General features: G+C 46.5%; 1 protein-coding gene across 5 annotated transcripts in view; it reads left to right on the top strand.

Annotated features, from left to right (window-relative positions):
* Positions 1 to 24,377, top strand: part of TFCP2 (transcription factor CP2) — a 38,891-nt gene that overhangs the window by 6,455 nt on the left and 8,059 nt on the right. For 4 of the 5 annotated variants that reach the window (XM_034791811.1, XM_034791813.1, XM_034791814.1 and 1 more), the window contains 9 exons: positions 12,671 to 12,822; positions 13,811 to 13,887; positions 14,673 to 14,778; positions 15,637 to 15,743; positions 16,960 to 17,112; positions 21,205 to 21,315; positions 21,963 to 22,051; positions 22,993 to 23,071; positions 24,238 to 24,331. In XM_034791811.1, coding sequence (XP_034647702.1) covers positions 12,671 to 12,822; positions 13,811 to 13,887; positions 14,673 to 14,778; positions 15,637 to 15,743; positions 16,960 to 17,112; positions 21,205 to 21,315; positions 21,963 to 22,051; positions 22,993 to 23,071; positions 24,238 to 24,331 — 968 coding nt within the window. The remainder of the gene's footprint in view (positions 1 to 12,670; positions 12,823 to 13,810; positions 13,888 to 14,672; positions 14,779 to 15,636; positions 15,744 to 16,959; positions 17,113 to 21,204; positions 21,316 to 21,962; positions 22,052 to 22,992; positions 23,072 to 24,237; positions 24,332 to 24,377) is intronic. The other variant, XM_034791812.1, reaches the window with a different exon arrangement.

The following is a 24,377-nucleotide window of genomic DNA, read 5'->3' as shown; positions in this document are numbered from 1 at the left end:
ACCGGCTTTAAGCTGGCTCTTGGAATGAACAGCCAGCCAGGAGAGGGGTTTGAGAATTGGGAGTGACTGGCTTATACATCCTACATGTCAGAGGTATGTCAGCATATCTTGCCCATATTGAAAGTGGAGCATTGTCTTATCCCCCTTCAGATAGTGGACTTCATAGGATGATTCCCACCCTAATAATAATATATGGAGATATACCTATCTCCTAGATATGGAAGGGACCCTGAAAGGTCATCGAGTCCAGCCCCCTGCCTTCACTAGCAGGACCAAGTACTGATTTTGCCCCAGATCCCTAAGTGGCCCCCTCAAGAATTGAACTCACAACCCTGGGTTTAGCAGGCCAGTGCTCAAACCACTGAGCTATCTCTCCTCTCCGAGCTATCCCTCCTCCCATCTATGAAGGAACATAAATGGCTATTGTGAATTGTAGACAAATTAGAGGTGTCCACAAGAACATAGCATTCCAGGGTTACAGGATCAGGTCTGACAATGTCCAGATGAGACACAGCATGGTCCAGTGGATAGACTGCTGGCCTGGGATCTGGGTTCTGGTTTTGGCTCCACTACTAACTTGCAGTGCGTCCTTGGAAAAGTCACTTCCCTTCTCTGGGCCTCTTTTTCTCCTCCCGCCTCCTGTCTGTTTTATCTATTTAAATTGTAAAAATCTTGAGGCAGAGATTCTCCCCCACTATGGGTTTGTGCTATTCCCAGGGTAATGGGGCTCTTTGCCTTGGTTGTGGTCTCTAGGTGCCACCTCCTACTATTAATACTTCTTCCTTTATAATCCCCAGTCATCCTCCTCTTTCTGTTCAGTTCAGATACGTGCCTTTGGTTTATGTGCTTTGTCATCGTGCTGCTCGGTATATGGAGTCACATCCAACTTTGGATGTAGTTTCCCGACAGACAGTTCTGAACCTAATTTGTCAGCCATAGTGAAGCGAGGCTGGACATGAGGCTCCGGAACCAAATTCTGTGACTAGATTTCAGCTCTTGTAGTCTGGCAGTTAAGGTAGGCCCCCTCCCTTGCAATAGCAGGTTGTGTTTTTTTTTCCTTCAAACCAGAAACACAGAGAAATGAATATATTCAAGTGAAACCCTGTCGGCTGCATTTCAGAGCTTGCATTCCATAAAGGCGGCGTCGATTAGTTTGCAAAGAAATAGGGGGTGGGGTGGGATTTTAAATCTTTAATTTGTAAAATGACCTTGGTGAAATGGCTTGTCTTCTCCGGGCTCTGTAAACCCAGCTGTACAATTGATAAAAGCAGGGTGATAGTGCTGAATACCAGGAGTCTGAGTGGCGTTTTCCCCAGGGACTAGCTACCCAGAACACTTGGCTCTTCCATATCCTCCTAGCAATACACACCAACCAGAGGCAGAGCTCTGCTACTGAAATATTACCTGCAACTCCAGGGTAAAGAGCATCTGAGTTAAACACCCCCAGTAATGTTGTCTGACACCAAGTTAAGTTTTCATACCACTTAACAGTAATTCACTTAAGCAAACTCAACTCCCTTCTCCTCTGTCCAAAGCATTCCATGCCTTAGGTCTGAACTCTGTTGGCCTCCTGAAACCTAACTCTCTTTCCCTGACATTTGTTGACCTAAGCTGATCATAAATAGTGCCTGTCCTACTGTAGGTAAATGCCTTCCTGACATCTGACATTTTCTCCTGTGTCATGGCAGTTCTACACACCAGTCACGGGGAGGAAAGACCTCTATAGCCACTTTGTTTCCTTCTATGTGTTTGTTTTTCCCCTCCAGCACCCCTTGTGGTTTTCGGTTGCTCTTCAATCTCAATATGGAAGAAGCACAGTGCTACCTTGGGAATGTGCATTGGTAGGTGAGCGTGGAGATGATCCTCACCCTTGGGGATGGATGTTCTCGGCTTTACCTTGTGTACGTTCTGCAGTATAGGATCAGAGGATGCATTTCTAGGTATACTTAATCCTGCCTTGAAGCAAGGGGATGGGAGGACTAGATGACCACCTGAGGTCGTCCCTTTCAGCTGAACATTTCTATGATTTTGCTAGTGGATGCAATGGTTGGTGTTACTGGTAGCTTTATATAACATAGCAGTTCTAAGAGATCAGAGACAGCTTTGAAATATTTCATTAGTAACTGACCATACATTTCCCTTGGAAGAATTCGTGGAACGCTGTGTTGTTTGTTTGACTGTCAACTGAGTGTCTCAGTTGTGACTCACTAGTTGTCTAGGGGAATTCTGGGAAGCCGTGAATGGGAAGTATACATTTGCTAATAGGGAATATAACTGAATGTTAGAGCTTCTCAGTTTTAACAAAACTTACAACTCATCATCTTCCTGAACTGAGCAGATGAATGGTGACATGAAAGGTCATAGCATGAGAAGATGGGACTTAGCAGTGTGCTGTGTCTTGAAGAAGGTTGGAGATAACACACGAGGTCACAACCTCTTGCTATCTCTTGGTAAGTCATTAAGAATTTCCACTGGAGATGCTAGTTGTGAGTCCAAGCATTTTTGAGGCACTGTTGAGCTCTTTAAACTCTAGCTGTCTTAATGATACCATTCCTATAAATATTTAAACTTTTTATTACACCATACAACATGTAAAGCTGACCCTATTACCCGGGTCGCATAGCACAGAAACTTTAAATGATTGGAACTCCCAGCCTAGGAGCTCTTAACATAATCCATGACTGCTGTGACTGGGAGGTGGAGAAAACTGCTTTCTTTGGATGTTGTTTGTGATCTTTCTAGTGCGGATAACTCCATGCAGTTAACCATATCAGTATGATCACTGGACCAGAATGCCTATCTGTATGTTCAGCTAGTAATCAAAGGCTCAGAATGAGCTGTGCTTCTGTAACCTATACAGAGCTCTTATCTTTGGCAGTAGTATATTGCTTGTTTTACACTTGGTTAACAAGTGGATAACTGTAGGAATTCTGTGCTTGATTAGACTAATTAGACTAATTCTACAAATACGGCAGTACAATGGTCCAGAACTGACTCTGTGTATCACCTATTGGAATGTAAAAAGAAGAACAGGAGTACTTGTGGCACCTTAGAGACTAACAAATTTATTAGAGCATAAGCTTTCGGATGCATCCGAAGAAGTGGGCTGTAGTCCACGAAAGCTTATGCTCTAATAAATTTGTTAGTCTCTAAGGTGCCACAAGTACTCCTGTTCTTCTTTTTGCGGATACAGACTAACACGGCTGCTACTCTGAAACCTATTGGAATGTGTAATATTTCTAACAGAAATCTAGATTCCGGGTTAAGTAGGGTCCCAAATAGCTGGGGTCCTAACAGCTTTGTCAGCTGCTAAATCAGATCCGTAGCTATTATAGACTGGCTAAATATTTGGTGCTGTGAAAAGCAGTCTGTGATGTAACAGCAAACTGCGTTACTGACTCTTAACCTGATGTTAATTCCAAGTTGTTATATAGAACTCCAGATGTGTTTGCCACCTGTTCCAATGCAGAGATGACTGGCTGTTTCATTATGGAGTGGTAAGGCTGGTGTTCTCAAGATAGGACGGTTGCAACCAGGGGAATTCTAGCTCAGGGAATCTTTCTGCAGGAAAAATAGCCATCACTGTGTGCTAATGGGATGCCTAGTCTATAGCAAAGATTCGTTCTTCATCTGGCCGCTCTGCAGAGAAATATCAAGCCAAGTCGTTTCACTGGATTATGTAACGTGCCCAGCTGTGTAAATTCACTCGCACGTTCCTTGATGCAGCAATGTTGTGTTTCCAGCACCCAGGCAACTGTGTAGGTCATCTCCCTTGTATGTCTAGCTGGTTGTTTGGGGGCAGATGACTGCTGCAGCAATATATCTGACAGCTGATGAGGTGGCATAAGTTTCTCGTATACACTGGATGTGGGAGATCCCCTAAAATCTAAGAATTTATTGTAATGTCTTGTTCACGTTCCTGGCTCTATTTTTCCCTGGTGCTGCTCCCCCATCCCCTCGGCTTGCTAGAGATACTAAGCACCTTCCGTTGTACTTCTACTTTGTTTCAATGTGAGGGTTAGTATGTATGGTCTACTAGTGTTTTCGGTTCTCCCCGATGCACTTACTAGGAGTGTGAGTCCATGAACCAATAGGCACTTGCTCAAGTTAGTTCCATCGCTCACTGGCATCGTTAAATATTATTTGCTTCACTAAAATTGTCATCTTTTGGGGTTAAATGAGCTGCAAGCTTCTGGGGTCTCATGCTGTAGGGCTGACTCTTGGCACCAAGAGATGGGTTTGTAGCTGTTGGTCTATAGTAGAAATACATAATCTGTATATGGGGCCCTACCAAATTCATGGCCATGAAAAACGTGTAATGGAAATCTGGTCTTTTGTGTTTTTACCCTGTACTGTGCACACTTCATGGGGAAGACCAGCATTTCTCAAATTGGGGGCCCTGACCCAAAAGGGAGGTGCAGGGAGGTCACAGGGTTATTTTAGGGGGGTTGTGGTATTGCCACCTGTACTTCGGCTGCCCCGCTCTGAAGGCAGCGCAGGAGAGCGGCGGCTGTTGGTCGGGTCCCCAGCTCAGAAGGCAGCACCGGCCAGCAGCAGTGCAGAGTGAGGGTGGCAATACCATCCCAGGCCATCCTTACTTCTGTGCTGCTGCTGGCAGCAGCTCTGCCTTCAAAGCTGGGCTCCCAGCCAGCAGCCGCCGCTCTCCAGCTGCCCAGCTCTGAAGGCAGCACCGCCACCAACAGCAATGCAGAAGTAAGGGTAGCAGTCCCACAGCCCCCACCCCTACAATAACCTTGTGTGCCCCGCCCCCAACTCCTTTTTGGGTCAGGACCTCTACAATTACAACAACATGAAATTTCAGATTTAAATAGCTAAACTAATGAAATGAACGATTTTTAAAATCCTATGACCATGAAATTGACCAAAATGGACTATGAATTTGGTAGAGCCCTGACTATATACATTGTTGCATGGCCCCTGTCACTCCAGTATGTGAACATCTAGTGGAAGGCAGGGATGGTGATGCATGTGGAACGGATGATAGAAATCAGGGCATTTAAAAGAAATAAAGATAAGATGCCAGTGCATATAGGGGTGGCTGGACTGCAGCCAGCAACTGCCCAACTTGCCTTCTACATGGGTTTTTCTCTTTAAAAGCAGCCACTTCCTGTTATGATAATGATGGAGACTGGTTACTTTTGCAGCGTTTTGCGGGGAGGGGAGCCCATGAATATTTCATCTCCTGAAATGGAAGGGTTAAAACTTTGCTCAGGGGGCCAAATGGTAAATGTTTGACTAGTCCAGTTCTCCCTCAGCAAACTTTTAATGTTCAGCAAAAAAACACGTTGACCTTTAAGGGTCTGACTTAGCCTTCCTTCCCTGCCTTTCTTCCCCACACCCCCTACGTTCCCCTAAAGTAGTTGAAAAGGGTGTTCAGCAAAACTTAATGTGCTTTTAAACTGTTTTAAAATGAACTCCCCGTGTGGTGGAAAATTTCTCAGCCTCTCCAAACCAAGGTCGGCAGTGATGTTAAAATCTCCGCTTTGGGGCTGAGACACGGATCTGTGTGTGCCAGGCATAATGGAAATGTATGCCACAATGTTCCTTCACTCCTTCTCCAGGCTCCGTTTTTGTCAACAGGGCACAGGGTGAAACTCAAGTCTCCTATCTTACAATCTGCCAGATGACCACACCTGAGATAGAATGGTTCAAAACAATCAGAGCTTATCTCCTGAAGGCAATACCGTGTTCCACTAATAAGTAACACTGACTGTTAAATTGGATTGGTGACATTATTTTAAAAAAAGTAACTTAACTCTCAGGCCCAGATCCTCGGAGGGATTTAGGTGCCTAGCTCCAATTGAAATCAGTAAGAGTTAGGTGCCTAAAATACCCTTGAGGATCTGGGCTTCAGACTCTTTGAAAAGTACAATGTTCCAGAGCGGTAGCCGTGTTAATCTGTATCAGCAAAAACAACTAGGAGTCCTTGTGGCACCTTAGAGACTAACAAATTTATTTGGACATAAGCTTTCATGGGCTAGAACCCACTTCATCAGATACATGGAGTGAAAAATTCAATAGGCAGCAAATGAAAAGATGGGAATTGCCTTACCAAGTGGGGGGGAGGGTCATTGCTAACAAGGCCAATTCAATCATGGTGGATGTGGCCCATTCCCAACAGTTGACAAGAAGGTGATACAATGTTACATATGACTGGAAGGAACCTCCTGGGTCAGTGAGTTGAGTCCCCTGTTTATCGCAGGCAGTGCCATCATAGAAACCCAATAATAAATCTACCAAGCCCCGACTTAAAACAGGCTAGCTTGGTGGCCTCCACACCTCCTATGTTCTGTTAAGTACAATGACTTCCCTCTAAGGCTGTAGATATTTCTAAGAGCTGACATGTTCATTGCTGTATAAGAAACAAATCAAGTAGAGCTCTGTGTAAGCTCGAAAGCTTGTCTCTCTCACCCACAGACGTTGGTCCAACAAAAGATATTACTTAACTTAAATCCTTCGAGCTGTCTCCCTGCCAATGCAGGATTGTTCCCTATGCTACAAAGCCTGGTGTTCTTGAATTGTAGACCGGACAAAAGTTACAGTAGTGTCCAATGATAGATTCACGTAGTGCACTGGAGACAAGCTAGAGAACGCTGAGCTAGACAGATGCAAATGGCTGGGCTTTGCCTTGGGTTTATTTTGATTTCACTATCTTTGTGTCATTCAGCTGCAATCTTTTCATGTGGGATTTGTCTGTGCCCACCGTAATCATCCTCCAGCCAGGGTAGGATGTCTGTGCTTAGAGGTGGTGTGTGTGTTTCATGTTTGTGGTCAACCGCATGCTGGGCAAACTGGAAAGAAGCGTTCCATCCCCCTAAGGCTTAAGGAAAGCGTGCGAGCCATTGCAAGGTCTCAATATTTGCATGGAAGCAAAGTTTTGGAAACTCTTAAATACAATTTAATTCAAAGGAAGAGGTGCATCTGACAGTGGGGCTTCTACAGATGAGATGCTGTGTGGCATTGGCGTGGGTCTGAGACAACCTTGGTTTTCATCTTGGCTCTCACATTGACTGTGTGACCCTGAGCAAGTCACTGCCCTTCTTTCTGCCTCAGTTTCCCCCCAGTCCCACCCCAACCTCTGTCTTGTCTATTTAGATTGTAAATTCTCTGGGGCAGGGACTGTCTTACAGCAGAACTAAAATTCATTTGCAAATTAAACACCTTTAATTTGGGCTGGAATAGGGACGGGGAGTGGCTGTCTAAGTACAGAAGCAGCTTTGCCTCTCCTGGAATTGACACCTCCTCATCTATTATTGGGAGTGGACCACATCCACCCTGATCGGATCTGCCCTGTCAACACTGGTTCTCCACTTGTGAGGTAACTCCCTTCTCTTCATGTGTCAGTATATAATGCCTGCATCTGTAACTTTCAGTCTATGCATCTGAAGAAGTAAGGTTTTTTTAACCACAAAAGCTTATGCACAAATAAATCTGTTAGTCTTTAAGGTGCCACCGTACTACTTGTTGTTTTTGTGTCTTATGTGTTTATACAATGCCTAGTACAATGGGGGCCTTGACCTTGGTTGGGTAGTTAGGCATTTCTGTAATATGTAATAAGGGCAATCCATCCAAGATTTTTACACTGGAAAAACTCTCACCCCCAAGTTTGTCTGTGTGAATGTGACATATATTTTAATACCCGAAATAATTTGCTTAACCAGGAAATGGACGGTGTGTGTGTTCGCTCTGAACTGTCTAGACTGTTTCTCCCTTCCCTCCCCCCCCCCCATGTTTGTAATGGTATCGGTGGCCTTAGTCTGAATAGGGCTTCACATTCCATCCAATCTTCCCTTTGGGGCAAAGTAGTTTCTGGTTACTTGGCTAATCTAGCAAGTGGAAATTCCCTTGTCTCATCCAGTGCTAGGTGTGAGGGGTTTGTCTGTTTATGCAACACTACCACCCGGTCTTGTGAGAAGAGCTCTGCTTTTTTCATTGTTTGGTAAGACTTGACTTCGTCTGACCCACAGAACATTCTTTCTTAAGCCCTGCCTATGCAAGGAAATTTTCTGGAAGAGCTATTGTGGAATGCGTGACTTACTTTATTCTGGCGTGCAAAAAAAAAAAATTCCCCACTTGGTACTATTCCAGAACAGTTTATTCTGCAACAGCTATGCAAGTTGACTAGTCCATATAGACTAGGTTTTGAGCAGCTGCTGCCTTGATTGCAGTATCTCCTCTGTAAGGTGCTGTTTCTGGAGTTACCAGTGTATTGCATGGTGGGCCGCTGGTGTTTGGCGGAGGGCTTGAGTGGCAGAACTGGACTGAAGGGGGAAGCGTCTTTTCATTTAAAAAAAGTTCCACTATTCTAGCTGCACTTCAGCGCTCTCCACCTCGAAGGCGTCGTGATGTGTGTGTGTGTGTGTGTGTGCGTCAGTAACAGCCACGTGTTTTGTAAAGAATTGTCAGGCTTCTCCAGCCGAGCGCTGTATCAAATTCTGAACACTGGCCTCCAGAGTATCCCTCCTGTCGGTGCCATTGACAGCTGATGAAGTCTGAGAGACTTTGAGACGTCAGCTGGGATTTTCTAGAAGTGGTTAAAGCCTGGTTTACGCACCAGTTTTTGGTAGTGGTAGAACTCTTTCCATTAAGGGTGTATTCCCCTTTCCCCCCCCCCCCCCCCAACTGATAATTCTACCAGTGCAACCTGTCGTGTGAATGCAGTTTTACCAATATAGCTTATTCCCATATAGGAAAGGGAATAAGCTATACCAGTTTACCAGCACTTTGATAGCAGCATAACTGCATCTCTGCTAGGGGCACATATGCTGCTGCAGTTAAAGTGATACATACACCTTTTGTGTGCTGACAGGACCTTAGGGCAGTGGTTTTCAAACTTTTTTTTCTGGTGACCCAGTTGAAGAAAATTGTTGATGCCTGCGACCCAACGGAGCTGGGGATGAAGGGTTGAGGGGGTGGGAGGAGCTCAGGGCTGGGGCAGAGGGTTGGGGTGAGGGCTGCAGGTTGGGGCTGGGAATGAGGGGTTCAAGGTGTGGGGGGGGGGCTCTGGGTTGGGGCAGGGGGTTGGGTGTGGGAGGGGGACAGGGCTCTGGGCTGGGGATGCAGGCTCTGGGGTGGAGCTGGGGCAGGGGATTGGGGTGCAGGCTTACCTCCGGCAGCTCCCAGTCAGTGACACAGCAGGGGTGCTAAGGCAGGTTTCCTGCCTGTCCTGGCACCGTGGACAGCAGCAGGTCCATCTCCTAGACGGAGGTTCACAAGTGGTGCTGCACTGCTCTCGCCGCAGGCACCGCTTTTCTCTCTGCCCCCCTCCCCTCCCCCGCTCCCATTGGCCATGTGGAGCTAGTGTTTGGGGCGGGGGCAACGCGGGGAACCCCGTGCCTCCCCTCCTGCCCCCAGGATCTGGGCCTGCTGCTGGCCGCTTCCAGGGCGCAGCGCGGTGTCAGAACAGGTAAGGACTTGCCTGCGTTAGCCGGGCAGCACTGCTGACGGGACTTTTAATGGCCCAGTCGGCGGTGCTCAGAACCGCCGCAACCCAGTGCCTTCCATTCCATCCCTGGCTTATTGTAAATCTAACAGGTCAGTGTGTACCCAGATCATGGTATGTTGTGGGACTGTTGGAAAAGGTCACTAGAGCATGTTGCTTTAGACCCTCCAATGACCCATCCCCTCGCAGTGGCATCTGAAGCAAACCACGTTTGTAAACAGCCAATGACAACCGAGGTGTAGAAATAGATGATCTAATAATGATTTACTCGTAATTTCTACTAATAGGAGTTTAAATCTTCTCTACTGGAGTTAAGGGTGCTGAGAAATGTCACAGCTAACGGAAGGTGCTGCAGGCTTGTTTTTGTTTTGCTTTAAGGTCAAAAGGAACCGTTGTGTTGGTCTAGTCTGGCCACCTGTGTAACACAAACCACCATAGGCCTTCTCTGTAAATTAATTCCTGCTTCAGGTTCAATAGCTGTGTTTGAACCAAAGCATCTCTCTCAGAAAAAACATCAATTCTTGATTTTTGAAATATCTTGTGATGGAGAATCCACCACAACCCTTGGTAATTTGTTCCAAAGATTGATTATCGTCACTGTGAAAAATCTGCCCATTATCTGTCCAGAAGGGATATCTGGTTGGGTTGCCATCCATGGCAGCTCGGTGGGAGAATTTTCTCTTCGGGTGACTCCTGGACATGCTTGCTTACCTGGATGTAGGAGTTCAAATGTCTAGAGCCCTGCAAATCTGCCAAGATCTTCTTTATATCTGCGCTGGACTCTACAAAATGCCCAAAGCTCCCAAAAGCATGATGGTACCATTCACTCACATGGCTGGTCAGTTGGCAAAGATGGGTTGGTGATTTGTTGTGCACCATTTACCTATCTCATAGAACTGGAAGGGACCCTGAAAGGTCATCGAGTCCAGCACCCTGCCTTCACTAGCAGGACCAAGTACTGATTTTGCCCTAGATCCCTAAGTGGCCCCCTCAAGGATTGACCTCACAACCCTGGGTTTAGCAGGCCAATGTTCAAACCACTGAGCTATCCCTCCCCCCATTGTTTAGCGCTCCCAGTAGATGTAGATTGGGGCCTTGTGCTAGGCGCTGCATAAACCGAGACTAAGGCGTGGTCCCTGCTCCAAGGAGCACATTCTAGGGGTTGTATTCATGTTACCATAGCTCTTGTTGGCTGTTCCGTTGTTTGAACATAGAAGTAATGGGTCTGAATTTGAAAGGGATTGACTTTACTCGGGTCTCCCAGTGAGGGACAGGTTAGGTGTCAGCAGCCCAAGGGGCAGAGAGGGATCAGAAGCCGGGCCCTGAGGGAAAGGCAAGGTGAATCATCCCTGCCTCTCCCATCCCTCCCACCCCTGTCAGATGGAGATAGCTATCAGTATGCACAGAGCTGAACATAGAAGCAAGAATTTATCTAACTTTTTGAGCTAATGGAAGGGCAAAGTTGATGCTGGAGCTATGACGTAGGACACTTCCTTGAAGGTTAATGGTTTGCTATAGGACGTGCCTTTTGCATGCATGCTATATGTTTTAAAATAAAAAATCAGGATGGATTAAAAAAATCAGTTATTTTAAAAAAAAAAATCTTTTAAAAGTTTAAATACACTTTTTTTCTTTTTAAAAGTAAACCTATTTAAAATTTAAATTGGCAAGCTGTATTCAAGCCTTAAATTTACTGCAATCTATTAATTATTCAAATTATATTCAAGCAGTACGTGTTTGGTGCTGAAGTTTTGAAGTTTCACTGACCTGGTGGCAGTTTGAGTGCTAAACCAGCTGTAGGCCGCAGTGGCCTCCTCTGCAGGTACAGAGAGAGTATTTTCTTCCCTTCAGATTATTCAGCTAGTTCAGTTCAATGACTAGTTTATTTTTGGTTGAGAAACCAACTGGGAGTTGAAAAAACAGGGAAACTTGTTTTCCTTTTCCAATCTATGAATAGAAACAAGATGTGAAGGGATGAGATCTACTAGTTCTAAGATCTTAAGACATAGTGATTGGAAACTATTCAGTTTATTAACTACAGATGGTACTTATTTTGTTTAGTTTGTTTTAAATGCAAAACATATTTTGATAAAACGTTTTCTTGCCTATCCAGCACATTTAAAGTAGTCTTATTTAATTAATAAAAACAAGTTTAGAATTCAGTTAAAAATGCTCCAAAACAAAATTTTAATTTCCATTTAAATGCAGTTAGACACTAATCATCTGGTAAATTAGAAATGCACCATTCACTGTTTTCTAATGCAATAAAAATGTAAAAACTTCAAAATTTAAATTAAAGTTATGTTACGCTACACAGGTGCTTAATAAATGTGTATAGATTGTGTTATTTTTCTGACTAGCAAAAAGTACCAAATATAGTGTGAAGGCTATATTTAGTTGCAAATCAGTACAGTGTAATGGTTACCAACCAATGAGAATCAGTTTGTCTTTAGGAAAGTTATTAAAAAGTACAAATGCAAAACAAGATTAAAATGGGTTTAAATCAAGGTTTCCTGGTTGCTGATTTTTGAATCATGATTGGAATCTGTGATTTAAATCAGCCCAACCTGATATACAAGTGTGTGTGTGTGTGTGTGTATGTGTATATATATATATATATATGTACATAGTTCTTGTTTTAAACAGAGTCAGCATGCAAGCTCAGTGTTACCAAATTAGTTGCACCATGGCTTATAAAACAAACCAGTCACTGGAAGCTGGTGCAATTGGAGACCCAGTTTGGGCTGTGAATAGCTGCATGGGGGTGGATGTTGTGGCTGTGGAGGTGGTTACCTATGGCTCCTGAGGGTCAAGTGGGGTGATTGATCATTTTGCAGTATGACGTTAATGTCTTTGTTCACTTACCCATCTTCCCAACTTGGAGATTATACACTGCAATGTTGCTTGTGTGCCATGGGGTATAAAGGTAGTAAAATAAGCCTGCTGTTAAAGAGGATGTCTCTGATTTAAGCCTCAAACTGATGATGTTTGAGGCAGGGAATGATTGTATTTAGAAGTGCAGGGAGGATGATAAAAAAATCTTGCAAGAATCCGTCTTTGGGTGCTGTTCGGAATTGCTTGCTTTAGGCCCTTTTTGTGCAGGTGATGGGTGTTAGATGGAGGGGGGGCATGAGGAGTGAAATATTCAAATGACATCTCTGTGCAGTCGGAGCCGAAACCAACCTGATTGACAAATCTCTGTTGCAGTGATGTTCTAGCCCTGCCCATATTCAAACAGGAAGAATCAAGTTTGCCTCCTGACAACGAAAACAAGATCCTGCCTTTTCAGTACGTTCTGTGTGCAGCCACATCCCCTGCAGTGAAACTCCATGACGAAACACTCACCTATCTCAATCAAGGTGAGGCTTTTCTGTGTTGCTGGAGGGCAGCTACATGGGTCACATATATTTATTTGAATGTTCACCCTTCAAATGTAAATCATCTTTGTACTAAAACCCAAGCTGCTTCGAGGCTCCCAGCCTTTTCACCTCATTTCGCTCTACCCCAGCAGGTGTGGGATTAGCTGGTTTCCCCAAGGTTCCACCAGAACCAAAAGTCCTAAGGAAAATTGAGCCATCTAAACCCCACGCCTGATTGGCAGAGAACCTACTGCTAACCTTTGCAGTGCTTAGACCAAGGCTAGCATAGGACCGGTTAGGGTCTATAGCAACAGGCACACTACATCTTACAGGCATTATAGACAATCTTCATAGCCTAAAGCAGATTGTGCTACAAATGCATCTTCTGATCCTACTTCCTACCTCAGGAGCATACCCCTTTCTCCTTACTAGGACTTTGCTCACCTGGCTGCCAGCACATGTTCTTGTGACTGGCTGTAAGAGGAAGTAAGTTAGAGCAAGCATATTATTGGGCATACACTAGGAAATTCTTTAGCGCGTGTATTCTCTTGGAGGAGTGACTGAGGTTCTGTGGCCTGCAATGCGCAGGTGGTCAGACCAGGTGATCATGATGGTCCCTTCTGACCTTACAGTCTGAGTCTATAAATTCCAGTCACCTCCATAGGTGGGATTTTGGAAAGATCAGGATAGCTGCCGGTAACCCAATTAAGCCAACATGTAGTGGGTTTCTTCTCATATTCTTAGTTTGCAAGTAGATGAGCTTTGTTAGTTGGGCAATTCCTAAAAAGCTCCATCTTGGTTCACAAGGAAGGACAGGAGCTAACATCTCAACAGGTCCCTCTCCCTTGGCCAGTGTTCATCCACTCCCTGATCAGGATATCACTTACACTTCTCGCCACTTCTGTCGCTCTTGTATTAGATGGCAAATTAAATGCCAAAGAAGAGCAAAACCCATGTGCAGCTAACAGTCGTTAGGCCTCTTCCCTAGGTCAGTCGTATGAGATCCGGATGCTGGATAACAGGAAAATCGGGGAGCTGCCGGAGATAAATGGGAAACTGGTAAAGGTAAGTGAGCGAGAATGCGAATGTCCTTTGTATACAGCCATCCTCGCACAGGGCGTCCTGCCAGCACAGCAGAACATCAGGCAGTCTGCACGGAAAGGTCCTCTCGGCATAGGGATTAATAGGTGCTTTCAGGCACTCAATGCCACCAACCTGCACAAGGTGCTCCCCAGCAGGTGTGGGCTTAGCTGGTCTCCCCAGGGCTCCACCAGAACCAAAGGCCCTACGGAAAATCGAGCCAGCTAGACTCCACCGCCCCCTTGGCAGAGAATCTTCTGTTAATGCTTGAGGAGCTCAGGCCCAGGCTAAGATACAACAGTCTAGTGCCAAGAAAAGAAAATGTGGCGGTAACACACCCCTCCTGAGGGGTATAGAGGTGAAGGAGAACTTCGCATTGTGCAACAGTACCCCCTTTTCCCCACAGCTAATGCTTCACCTCATTCCATCTTTGGACGGATCTTTGGACCATTCCTCACAAGCACCCTGATAGGGAAGAGCTGGGATAAGAGGAAATGCTGACTTGGCGGCTTGTCACTCACTCCACAGGGCCTAGTTTAACTCTTTGTTTCGCCCCTTCAGCTTCTGTGGACGGCTCTAGGTCTCCCATATTCTCCCTCCCTGCTCTTTCACTGAGCTGGTGACGCAGGGAAACCCCCACTGCCTGAGGGATGTTGAGCTGTTTAGTGACGGTTGCAGGACCGGACACACGGTGCTTTGAGCTGGGGGTGGGACTAGATGACCTCCTCAGGTCCCTTCCAACCCTGATCTTCTAGGATTGTCCCCTCTAGAGTATATTTCGAGTGGTGTTTCATGACCGGCGGCTGCAATATACGGAGCATCAGCAGCTTGAGGGCTGGAGGTGGAACAGGCCTGGGGACAGGATATTGGATATAGGTGAGTGTCTGCAGTAGCCTGGATAGGGCCTGGAGAACAGATTTGCATGTAGTTTGTCTTCACTGATGCAATTCCCACTGATCCAAACAGCTTCTGTGCTCTCAGGCAACCCAAGAATTATTTTTATAGGCAAGAAGAGGGAAGCATAATGCTTTGCTGCTCATAAAATAGAGGGTAAATGATTGCGTTTAGTACTGACTCATGACTTTAGCTGGCAGTTCTGTTTTGAATAGGACCTCCCCGCCCTTAGCCCTTCAGGAAAAAAAGCGACTAACTCATCATTGTAAATATTAAAGGGTGTAAAAACATTCAGTATCCCTTGTTCCATGTCCCCTGGGCAACAGAAGCCTTCACACTACTGTAAGACACATCTTCACCTAGCTGTGGCCTCCATATTGCTCTGTCTCCCTTGCCACCACTACATGGCAGTCTAGGAGGCTAGAAGTGGGGAAGCTTGCACAACATCTGCCTGAACTGTGTGGAGCTCTGGCCAACCTCCTCAGTCCCTTGATTTCTTGCACACTGAACTGCCTCAAGAAATTCACTCCGCTCTGGTTCCTGCAGGGCAAGTGAAATAGAGACGATGCCTCTGTCTCTGTACCCGTGCTCGTATAGCCAGAGGGTCAGGGACACTTTATAAAATATATGGAGATAGACCTATATCTCCTAGAACTGGAAGGGACCCTGCCTTCACTAGCAGGACCAAGTACTGATTTTTGCCCCAGATTTCTAAGTGGCTCCCTCAAGGATTGAACTCACAACCTTGGGTTGAGCAGGCCAATGCTCAAACCACTGAGCTATCCCTCCCCCACTCTCTGCCTCGTGCTTGCCCTCCAAGTGTGTCTTCTGCTTCCACAGATATCCCGATGTCTGTGGGTATAATTGACCCCAGGGCAAATCCAACACAACTAAATACAGTGGAGTTTCTCTGGGATCCTTCAAAGAGGACTTCAGTGTTCATCCAGGTAAGACAGGAGTTGCCGGGAACATCCGGCTCCTGCTGTTCCTTTGCAGCAACCCAGGGAAAGGGGAGAAACTGTCCTAGGAAAAGGGGCTCTTTCCCGGGTCAATACTCAGGGTACGTCTACACTACCGCCGGATCGGGTAGTGATCGAGCTGTCGGGGATCGATTTATCGCGTCCCCGATCTTTCTGCCGTCGACTCCGGAACTCCACCCCGGCGAGAGGCGGAAGCGGAGTCGGCAGGGGAGCGGCGGCCGTCGATCCCGTGCCGTGAGGACACGAATAAGTGATTTTAAGTCAATCTAAGATGTGTCGACTTCAGCGATTTTTTTTTTTTTTTCCCTCCCCCCCCCCCCCCCCCCCCCCCCAAAGTAGACCAGGCCTCAGAAACAGCAGCCAGCGGGGTTTTACAGGGGCTGGGGAAGGATCTGCACAAGAGCTCCCCTAGAGCAATGCGTGAGGGTGGCATTGTCTTGTTACCGTATGAAACAGGAAGTGCCTCTGACTAGCTATAAAACAGTGAAATGACCCGTGCGTTTGGGCCAACTTGTCAAGGGTATTTAGGCACCTAGTGGGATTTTTGAAAGCACGTAAGCTAGCTAGTTGCCTAATTCCCATTGAAATTGATAGGACTCGAGTGCCTAACTTGCTTAGGCAGCAAAGAGTCCTGTGGCACCTTATAGACTAACAGACGTATACGTATACATCTGTTAATCTATAAGGTGCCATAGGACTCTTAGTCTGGATCTGTAAAAGCAGCAAACACAGCTACCCCTTTGATACTTAACTTGCTTAGCCCCTTTGAAAATCCCACTGGGTGCCTAAATATCTTTGAAAATCTGGTCCTTTGGGCCTAGAAGGAATAAACTGGAAAAGGCGTGGGTGGGGTTTGCAAACTGCTTTGTTTTAATGATCTTGGGGTGTCATTTGTAACAATAGTAGGTTGGAAATCCTGTAGGCAGAAAGTGAATTACACCCCCCCACACACACACACTTCTGCTGGTGTCTATTTAATTCCTTAATGTTCATGCTATCCGATGCATTTCCATCTCAGCCCTGCAGTGCACCCATCTCACTGGGATGCTGCCCAGGAGCATGTGTCCAGCTAAGTGTGAGACTTCAGGGGCAACATTTTGCCTTGAATGTTAACCGGGCATGTTCTTGTTCCGCAATGTTAGAGCTCTACTAATCATGTCCCTCCTTGGGTGACTCTTTTCAGGTGCACTGTATCAGCACGGAGTTCACCATGAGGAAACATGGCGGCGAAAAGGGAGTGCCCTTCCGAGTCCAGATCGACACCTTTAAAGAGAATGAGAATGGGGAGTACACTGAGCACTTGCATTCTGCCAGCTGCCAGATTAAAGTCTTCAAGGTACCATGTGCTCTGTGGGCACATCCTGCTAAAGAACTAGAACCAGACACAAACGCCCCCCACGTGAAACAATCAGGGAGCAGACCCCAATTGACTCAATGAACTGCAGGGACAGGGCCTTGCCTTTGTATGCCACAGAAGTAGCTCCTTGCCTGTCATGACTAGCACTCTATAAATACACCTCTGCCCTGATATAACGCAACCCGAATTCGGATATAACGCGGTAAAGCAGTGCTCCGGGGGGGCTGCGCACTCCGGCGGATCAAAGCAAGTTCGATATGACGCGGTAAGATTTTTTTGGCTCCTGAGGACAGCGTTCTAAGGGGGTAGAGGTGTACCTTTTATATAGGCAGCAAAACTCATAGGCTGGGAGTAACGTAATGTCATCCAGGTGGATTTTGCCTGTGCTCTCCTAGGGCTCCATATCTTGGCCTTGAGCAGTTTTCTCTGTTTTAGCTTCTAGTTATTGTGGGATAGGTGCTTTTAAAATAAAAAAAAGTCCTAAATCTAGTCCTTCTCTAGCCCCCGGGTTAGTGCAGGCATGAGTGAAATGTGTGAATGTAATACGAGTTAAGGATCGGATCAGAGGCTTAATGTCAACAGAAGCCCTGGGTGTGACGATCTGATCTGTCCTTAGCTTTTGTGGGTGGTGGTAAGAGGAGTAGGTAAAACATCAGAGCATCATTAGGGATAGCCCTAGAGGAAAGGCTGCTTGCCAGCAGAACTCCTTGGGTCTGGAATAGATGGCCTATGGCACCCCCAGGATGTCTGGGACAAGTGACACCATCTTAGCGAATCTTCACTCCCCCATAACAATGTAAAACCCCGGACAACTTCCCTGGCTCCTCTCCAGCTCCAAAGGGAAGCCCAGCACAGAGAGCTGTCGGAATAGCTTGGTCTAGTGGCTAGGGTGTTGCACCAAGACAGGAGAACAGAGGTTCTGGGCCCAACCCTGCCACTGACTTGCTGTATGCCTTTGAGTAAGTCACTTCTCCTCTCTGTGCTTGTTTCTCCTCCTACCTCTTGTCTGTTTAGATTGTGAGCTCTTCAGGGCAGGGCCTGTTTCTTAGGCTACGTGTACACTACAGCCTGTGTTGGCAAAACGTATGTCTCTCAGCGGTGTGAATATTCCAACCTCCTGAGCAACATATGTTACACCGACATAAGCTTTTGTGTGCACAGCGCTATGTCAGCGAGAGACGCTCCTAAGCATATAGCTTATGCCACTCACGGAGGTCGTTTTTTTTTTTTTTTTTAATGCTGACTGGACAACTCCCTCCCAGCGGCATAGCACGTCTTCACCGCACGCATGCACTATATGTATAGACATGGCCTATGCTTTGGTACAACACCCAGCACAATGGGACCTTGATCTCTCTTGGGTCTTCTGGGTGCTACTTTAGTACAAATAAAGTAAATGTAACCCCTAGCATCCTGAGCTGTGATATGACCGCCTATAGGCCAGCTCGCTCTGAAGAGCAGGATTGCAAAGCTGTTGACTCTGAACTTCTGCACAGCTTCTGTTTCTAACACCGGGAAACATGGTAACAGATGCCAAAAATACCAAATTGCCTTTGAAACCGGAGGAAGAACCACTCAGCTATTCAGAAGTAAAGTCCTGCTTACCAGGTCTCAAGCCGGTACCTGTTAGGACAGAGGCATAAACCCTTTGCAGAAGGGTTGGCTGGTAGGTAGGTCTGGGGGCATCTCCATCTAGAGTCGCAATGATTCATGATCTTCATGCACTTGATGCACGCACTCTTACTGCCTGTGTGAAAAGCTGCTACTTTGAAGCGGGACTTCTAGCTGTTTATCCTACAAGCAATCTTTATATGCTCTGTTTGGGTTGCTGGTGGAACTGCTGCTCCCATTTTGAAGTGTAAATAACCCTTCCCTCTCAAGAGCTGATGGGTGACTGAGATCACAGGAAACTCTCTTGAACTCCACCCGTGGTTGAGAGCTTGGCAGGGATTCCTGACTACATGGAATCAGGTTGATCTGCTCACTAGATACAGCCACTGCACCTGTAGCACAAGCACTGTTGGGGCTGCAGATAACATCAGGGCCTGGGGTAAATTGGCATGCGATCCTTTCACTGCAGGAGATTCTCAGGACATTCTTACCCGCAGGGGTAATATCGATTGTAGGACAGTGGGAGTAGAAGATGAGCATGGCTGTGTTTTGAAAATGGCTTGTGAGGGCTTTTATCAGGTCTTTCCTTGTGGAGTTTGGTTCGTCTTCCCAAACCTTTGCAGAGACACCTGACACAGACCCCGATTGAAATATGGGGCAGAGCAGGGACGCAGGTTCTGTTTCAAAGCAGCTGATGGCCTCTTTAAAGGGCCTCGTTGCTCTCGGCGCTGTTTCTAAGCCAGGGAGGGGAAGCTGCTCTGCATTTCAGATCCGCAGTTTTGAGGGAAAGCATGGCACTCCATTGATGCTATGTCTGCCTTAAGGAATCTGGTACCATTGTAATTACGTCGGCCGGCCAGGTCTACACTACAGGCTTATATCAGTATAACTATGTCGCTCGGGGTAGCAACATACTTCTACCAACATAACCCCCGGTCTAGAGAACATCATGTTGACGGGACATAGCTACCGCCTCTCGTGGAGGTGGATTAACTCTGCCGACGGGAGAAGCTCTCCCGCTGGCGTAGGAGCGTCTTCACTTAAGTGCTTTTAAGCGTAGACCTGCCCTTTGTGTAGACCTGCAGCAGGGTTTACACCTGTGCAGCTTACTCTTACAGTCTACATTAGGGGTTTGCATCAGTGCAACTATATTGGTGTCGTTGGGCCAGAACAAATTTCTCTAATGCAGAAACGGCCTGAGGGCCATAGCCCTGGGAAGCACGTTAAAGAACCTCCAAATGCAAAGGCCGTGTCTTCAGAATCCTGAACGGGAATTCCAGCCTTCGTTTACACACCGCTTGAGCTATGTTGTCTAACCACTTACGCTGAGCTGTGAAAGGGTGTGTGGGGGTTTGCGTGCATGTTGATAACCTGATTACGCAGATGAAAATCTAGCAAGGAGTTTCACAAAGTGCAGGAGGTGCAATAAAACGAGTTATTTGACGGATTAAAGCAAACATGGAAAAAGAGATGAACTGAAACACACTGGGAAATGTTTCAGGAAAGAGCTTTGTAGCCAAAAGAACTTGGTGACCCTTTCGGTTCACTGCTGATACGTGCTTATACCAGCACCCCTACGAAATACTGGAGTGTTGGAAAAAGTACTCTGGCAGTTAGCATGAAGAACCCAATTCTCCATCTCCCTTCCCTGATCGTTGTCAGCTAGTCTATGCCAAGGAGCCAGCACAGAATTATTCCCTATAATAATTGCAAGTCTAGCTTTAAATCTCTCCAGAGGTGAGGTAGAAGGGGAATGGGGAATCTTACTAGTCCCTAAAGCAATAGGTGAAGCCCTAAATCGTAATCCCTAACTCTTTAGTGCTTTTCATCAGGTCTTAGAGCACTTTACAAAGGAGGTTGGTTCCATTATTCCATTTTACAGATGGGGAAACTGAGGTATAGGGCGGTGAAGTGACTTGCCCAGTGTCACCCAGCAAGCCAGTGGCAGAGCTCAGAATAAAATCTAGGTGGTCTGATTCACCATCCAGGGTTCCCTTATGCTGCAACAGACTTAAACCAGAACAGATCTGCAGCCACACCCACCCATGTCTTTGCCCTGTTAGAGCTCATTGGCATGGCATAGCATCCTGGTCTGTGCCTAATTCCTTTCTGAAAGATTTTTTCACTTTCTAGTTCAGATGTTTTGAAATCTTTTCCTGGGGGAGGGCAGATCGGGTTAGTAGGGAGAACAGCTAGTAATATGAAGATCTGTCACAGAGTGCACATTATTCTCTGCCCATACCAGCCGGGCTACCTTCCCCTAAGGCAGCAGTTTGGAATCTGTCCCCCAACTCAATAACTTGAAAGGTTCCCCAGCTCTCTGTCAGCTTTTCTATTCTGTTCCAGTCTCCTCCTGTCTCTTTGTGCAGCCAGTGTGAATCTAGCTCTCTTCCTGCATTTGACTAACTCCCTTCCAAGATGCCAGGCATTTGTGATCTAACAAAAATGTTGGACTTCCAGCCCAAAGGAGCAGATCGAAAACAGAAGACGGACAGAGAGAAAATGGAGAAGCGAACTCCTCATGAGAAGGAGAAATACCAGCCTTCCTATGAGACCACAATACTCACAGAGGTGAGAGCATTTGGCTACTAGAATCTGTCTCCTAGCAAATCAGCTTGGTTGGGGGCGACAATGTCATTCCACCTCCTCCACCTCCAGGCCTAATTGAAGGGTCATTAAACTGTTAAGCTAGGTGGTGGGTGTGATAAATAGCTAGATAGGGTGAGAATTGTTAGCCTATCAATGAGAGGCAGCTATCTCATTCTTTGGACCGCCATGCTAAACTGACTCTGTATCCCTTGGGAAGTAGAACAGTTTTGATCTGGTTAGAGTAAATTCTGGTAACAGGCTGCTTGATGTGTGTGCACGCTCTGCAGCTGGCACAGTGGGAGGATATTAAGCAAACACACACAATGCCCAGGAGATGTGACTCCAATCCAAGAGCTCACTGTTTTGAATATTCTAGTTTGAAGACGGTCCAGTGTTTCACAGGGTCTGTACTACCCCTGTAAATTGTAATGCAGCAGTAAACTAGCTCTTTAGCGGTTTTCTGCAAAAGGAGGTTTACTCTGTAGTCTACATTAAACGGAGCAGGGCACAATTTTGCCCTAGTTCATAGAAGCCAGCTTAAAGCTAAATCTAGAGAAACCAGTTTGTAAAAGTTGAAAACAACACTGTGACTTTCCTGGGGAATCTCACAATTGGGTTTTCATTTCTAGTGTTCTCCGTGGCCAGAGATCACTTATGTCAACAATGCACCATCTCCTGGCTTTAACAGCTCCCACAGCAGCTTTTCCATTGGTGAGGGGTAAGTGTGGGCAGTGAGAACTGCTTGAATCCTAGAATAGAATATCAGGGTTGGAAGGGACCTCAGCAAGAGCACCGCTGGGTTTTCTGCCGCCCTAGGCGGCGGAAGGTCCTGCCCTGAAATGCCACCCCCCCCACAGAGGCGGCAGAAGGTCCCACTGCTGAAATACCGCCACAGTCGCCCCCCCTTGTAGCGCCCTAGGCGACCACCTAAGTCTTCTAATGGGTTGCGCCGGCCCTGGACCTCAGGAGGTCATCTAGTCCAATCCCCTGACAGATTTTTGTCCCAAATCCCTAAATGGCCCCCTCAAGGATTGAACTCACAACCCTGGGTTTAGCAGGCCAATGCTCAAACCACTGAGCTCTCCCTCCCCTCTTGGCTGGCTGGCTGGCTGTCATCCTCTTCTGACTTCCCTGAGGGATGGAAACATTTGAATTGTCTGGTGACCTTACCCTAAATGATTTCCTAGCATTTTAGAACCAGCAGCTAGCGCATCCTATTTAAAAAACGCTAATGGCAGCAAAAAATGGCAGCTCCTGGAGATCTAGCCCGTTGCTCATTCTGATCACTAACATGTACAGCAAACTTTGCCCCTGAAATGAGAACTGAATGTGCATTTGTGTAGCTGTTCTGCCTGTGTTCAGCCATCAGCCTTCCCCTGGCATATCAATTCACTCACATAGTGCCGTTCGTTGTTCTGCGGGGTATTTCATTTCCCTGGCAATGATATTGACATGGTCACGTTGCTGCTTGCAACCAGTCATGCCTACAGGTTTCTGAGCCCACTTTCCAGAACACACTGTGTGCTGGTCATTGCGTATCATGGTTCGCAATAGAATATGTGACGCCTTTTGTCAGTGTATTTCAGAGGCATCAGACTGGGAGGTGGGGAAGAGCAGATTCCAACCACGTTTTTGTTTTTTTTCTTTCTCAAAATCTAGAAATGGCTCTCCAAACCACCAGCCCGAGCCACCTCCTCCGATCACAGATGTAAGTCCCACCTCAAATCTTATGCTTGTGGTAAGGATGGTGTTTATCCTATTTTCTAAATTTACTGTTGGAAGTTTGTGGGTTTCTAGGTGTCTATGTTCAGGAGCTTGCTGGTGCTGCAGTATGGGGTCTCTGGGCTTGTCTACACATGAGAGTTAATCCGGAATAAGGTAGGGTATGACTTTAAAGCGGTTTAACTATTCCTGGTTAACTCCACTCTTATTCCAAATTAATTTAATTCACTTTCAGATAATTTGGAATAAAACACTCTGATCCAGAATAAGAGCATTCACATGTGATGTGAATCAGGAATAGCTATTCCAGAATAATTCCCCATGTAGACAAGACCTCTGTCTCTGGGCTGGACAGGCTTCCCTTGAGAATAAATTTCATAGACCATTTTAATGCCAGAAGGGGCCATTATCATCCAGTCTCACCTCCTCTATTACACAGGCCAAAGAAGCTCACCAACCCCTGGTCTACACTGAGAGAGGGGGGTGATATCCATCTAAGTTACACAACGTCAGCTACGTGAATAACATAGCTGAAGTCGACGTACTTAGATTGACTTACCGTGGTGTCTTCACTGCGGTGAATCGACTGCTGCCACTCCCCCGTTGACTCTGTCTGCGCCTCCCGCAGCGCTGGAGTACAGGAGTCGATGGGAGAGTGCTCGGGGGTCGATTTATCACGTCTAGACTAGATGCGATAAATCGACCCCCGCTGGATCGATCACTGCCTGCTGATCCGGCGGGTAGTGAAGATATACCCTTCTAAGTTAAGCCCATAACTTCTTCCTCAATGGCTCCTACTTGGTGAGAGAGGATCTAGAGTGAAAACTCTCAGTGAAGCCATACAAAAACTTTGACAGTGGTTGAGCAGCTGGCGTTCTGTGACCTCTGCTCTAAGTGTGCTGACCAGCATTATCTCATTGTTGTGCTTCTGCCTTCTCTTCCCTCCCCCCAGTCTGTCTGTATTTCACCTGCTGTCTCTAGTGTTATACTGAAATTGTAAGCTCTCTGGGATAAGGACCATCTTCATTCTATGTTCATACAGGGCCCTGATCCAGGCCTTGGGGTCCTAGGCGTTCCCATATTACAGTCGTAATCTAGCTGACCTGTGCTAATGTTTTAATGCAAGTGGCTTGTGTGTTACCTAGTCTAAGGAAAAGTAACCGTTTTATTCCCGTGCCGCAGAACCTCCTGCCAACGACGACGCCTCAGGAAGCCCAGCAATGGCTGCATCGAAACCGCTTCTCCACGTTCTCCCGGCTCTTCACGAACTTCTCAGGTTGGTGATGAAAGCCCATCTCTGCTCGCTCCTCGCCTCAATAGGG

Source organism: Trachemys scripta, chromosome 16, assembly GCF_013100865.1.
Source record: "Trachemys scripta elegans isolate TJP31775 chromosome 16, CAS_Tse_1.0, whole genome shotgun sequence".
NCBI classification, from domain to species: Eukaryota; Metazoa; Chordata; order Testudines; family Emydidae; genus Trachemys; species Trachemys scripta.
The sequence above is the reverse complement of the archived record's forward strand: the minus strand, read 5'-3'. Positions and strand labels throughout refer to the sequence as shown.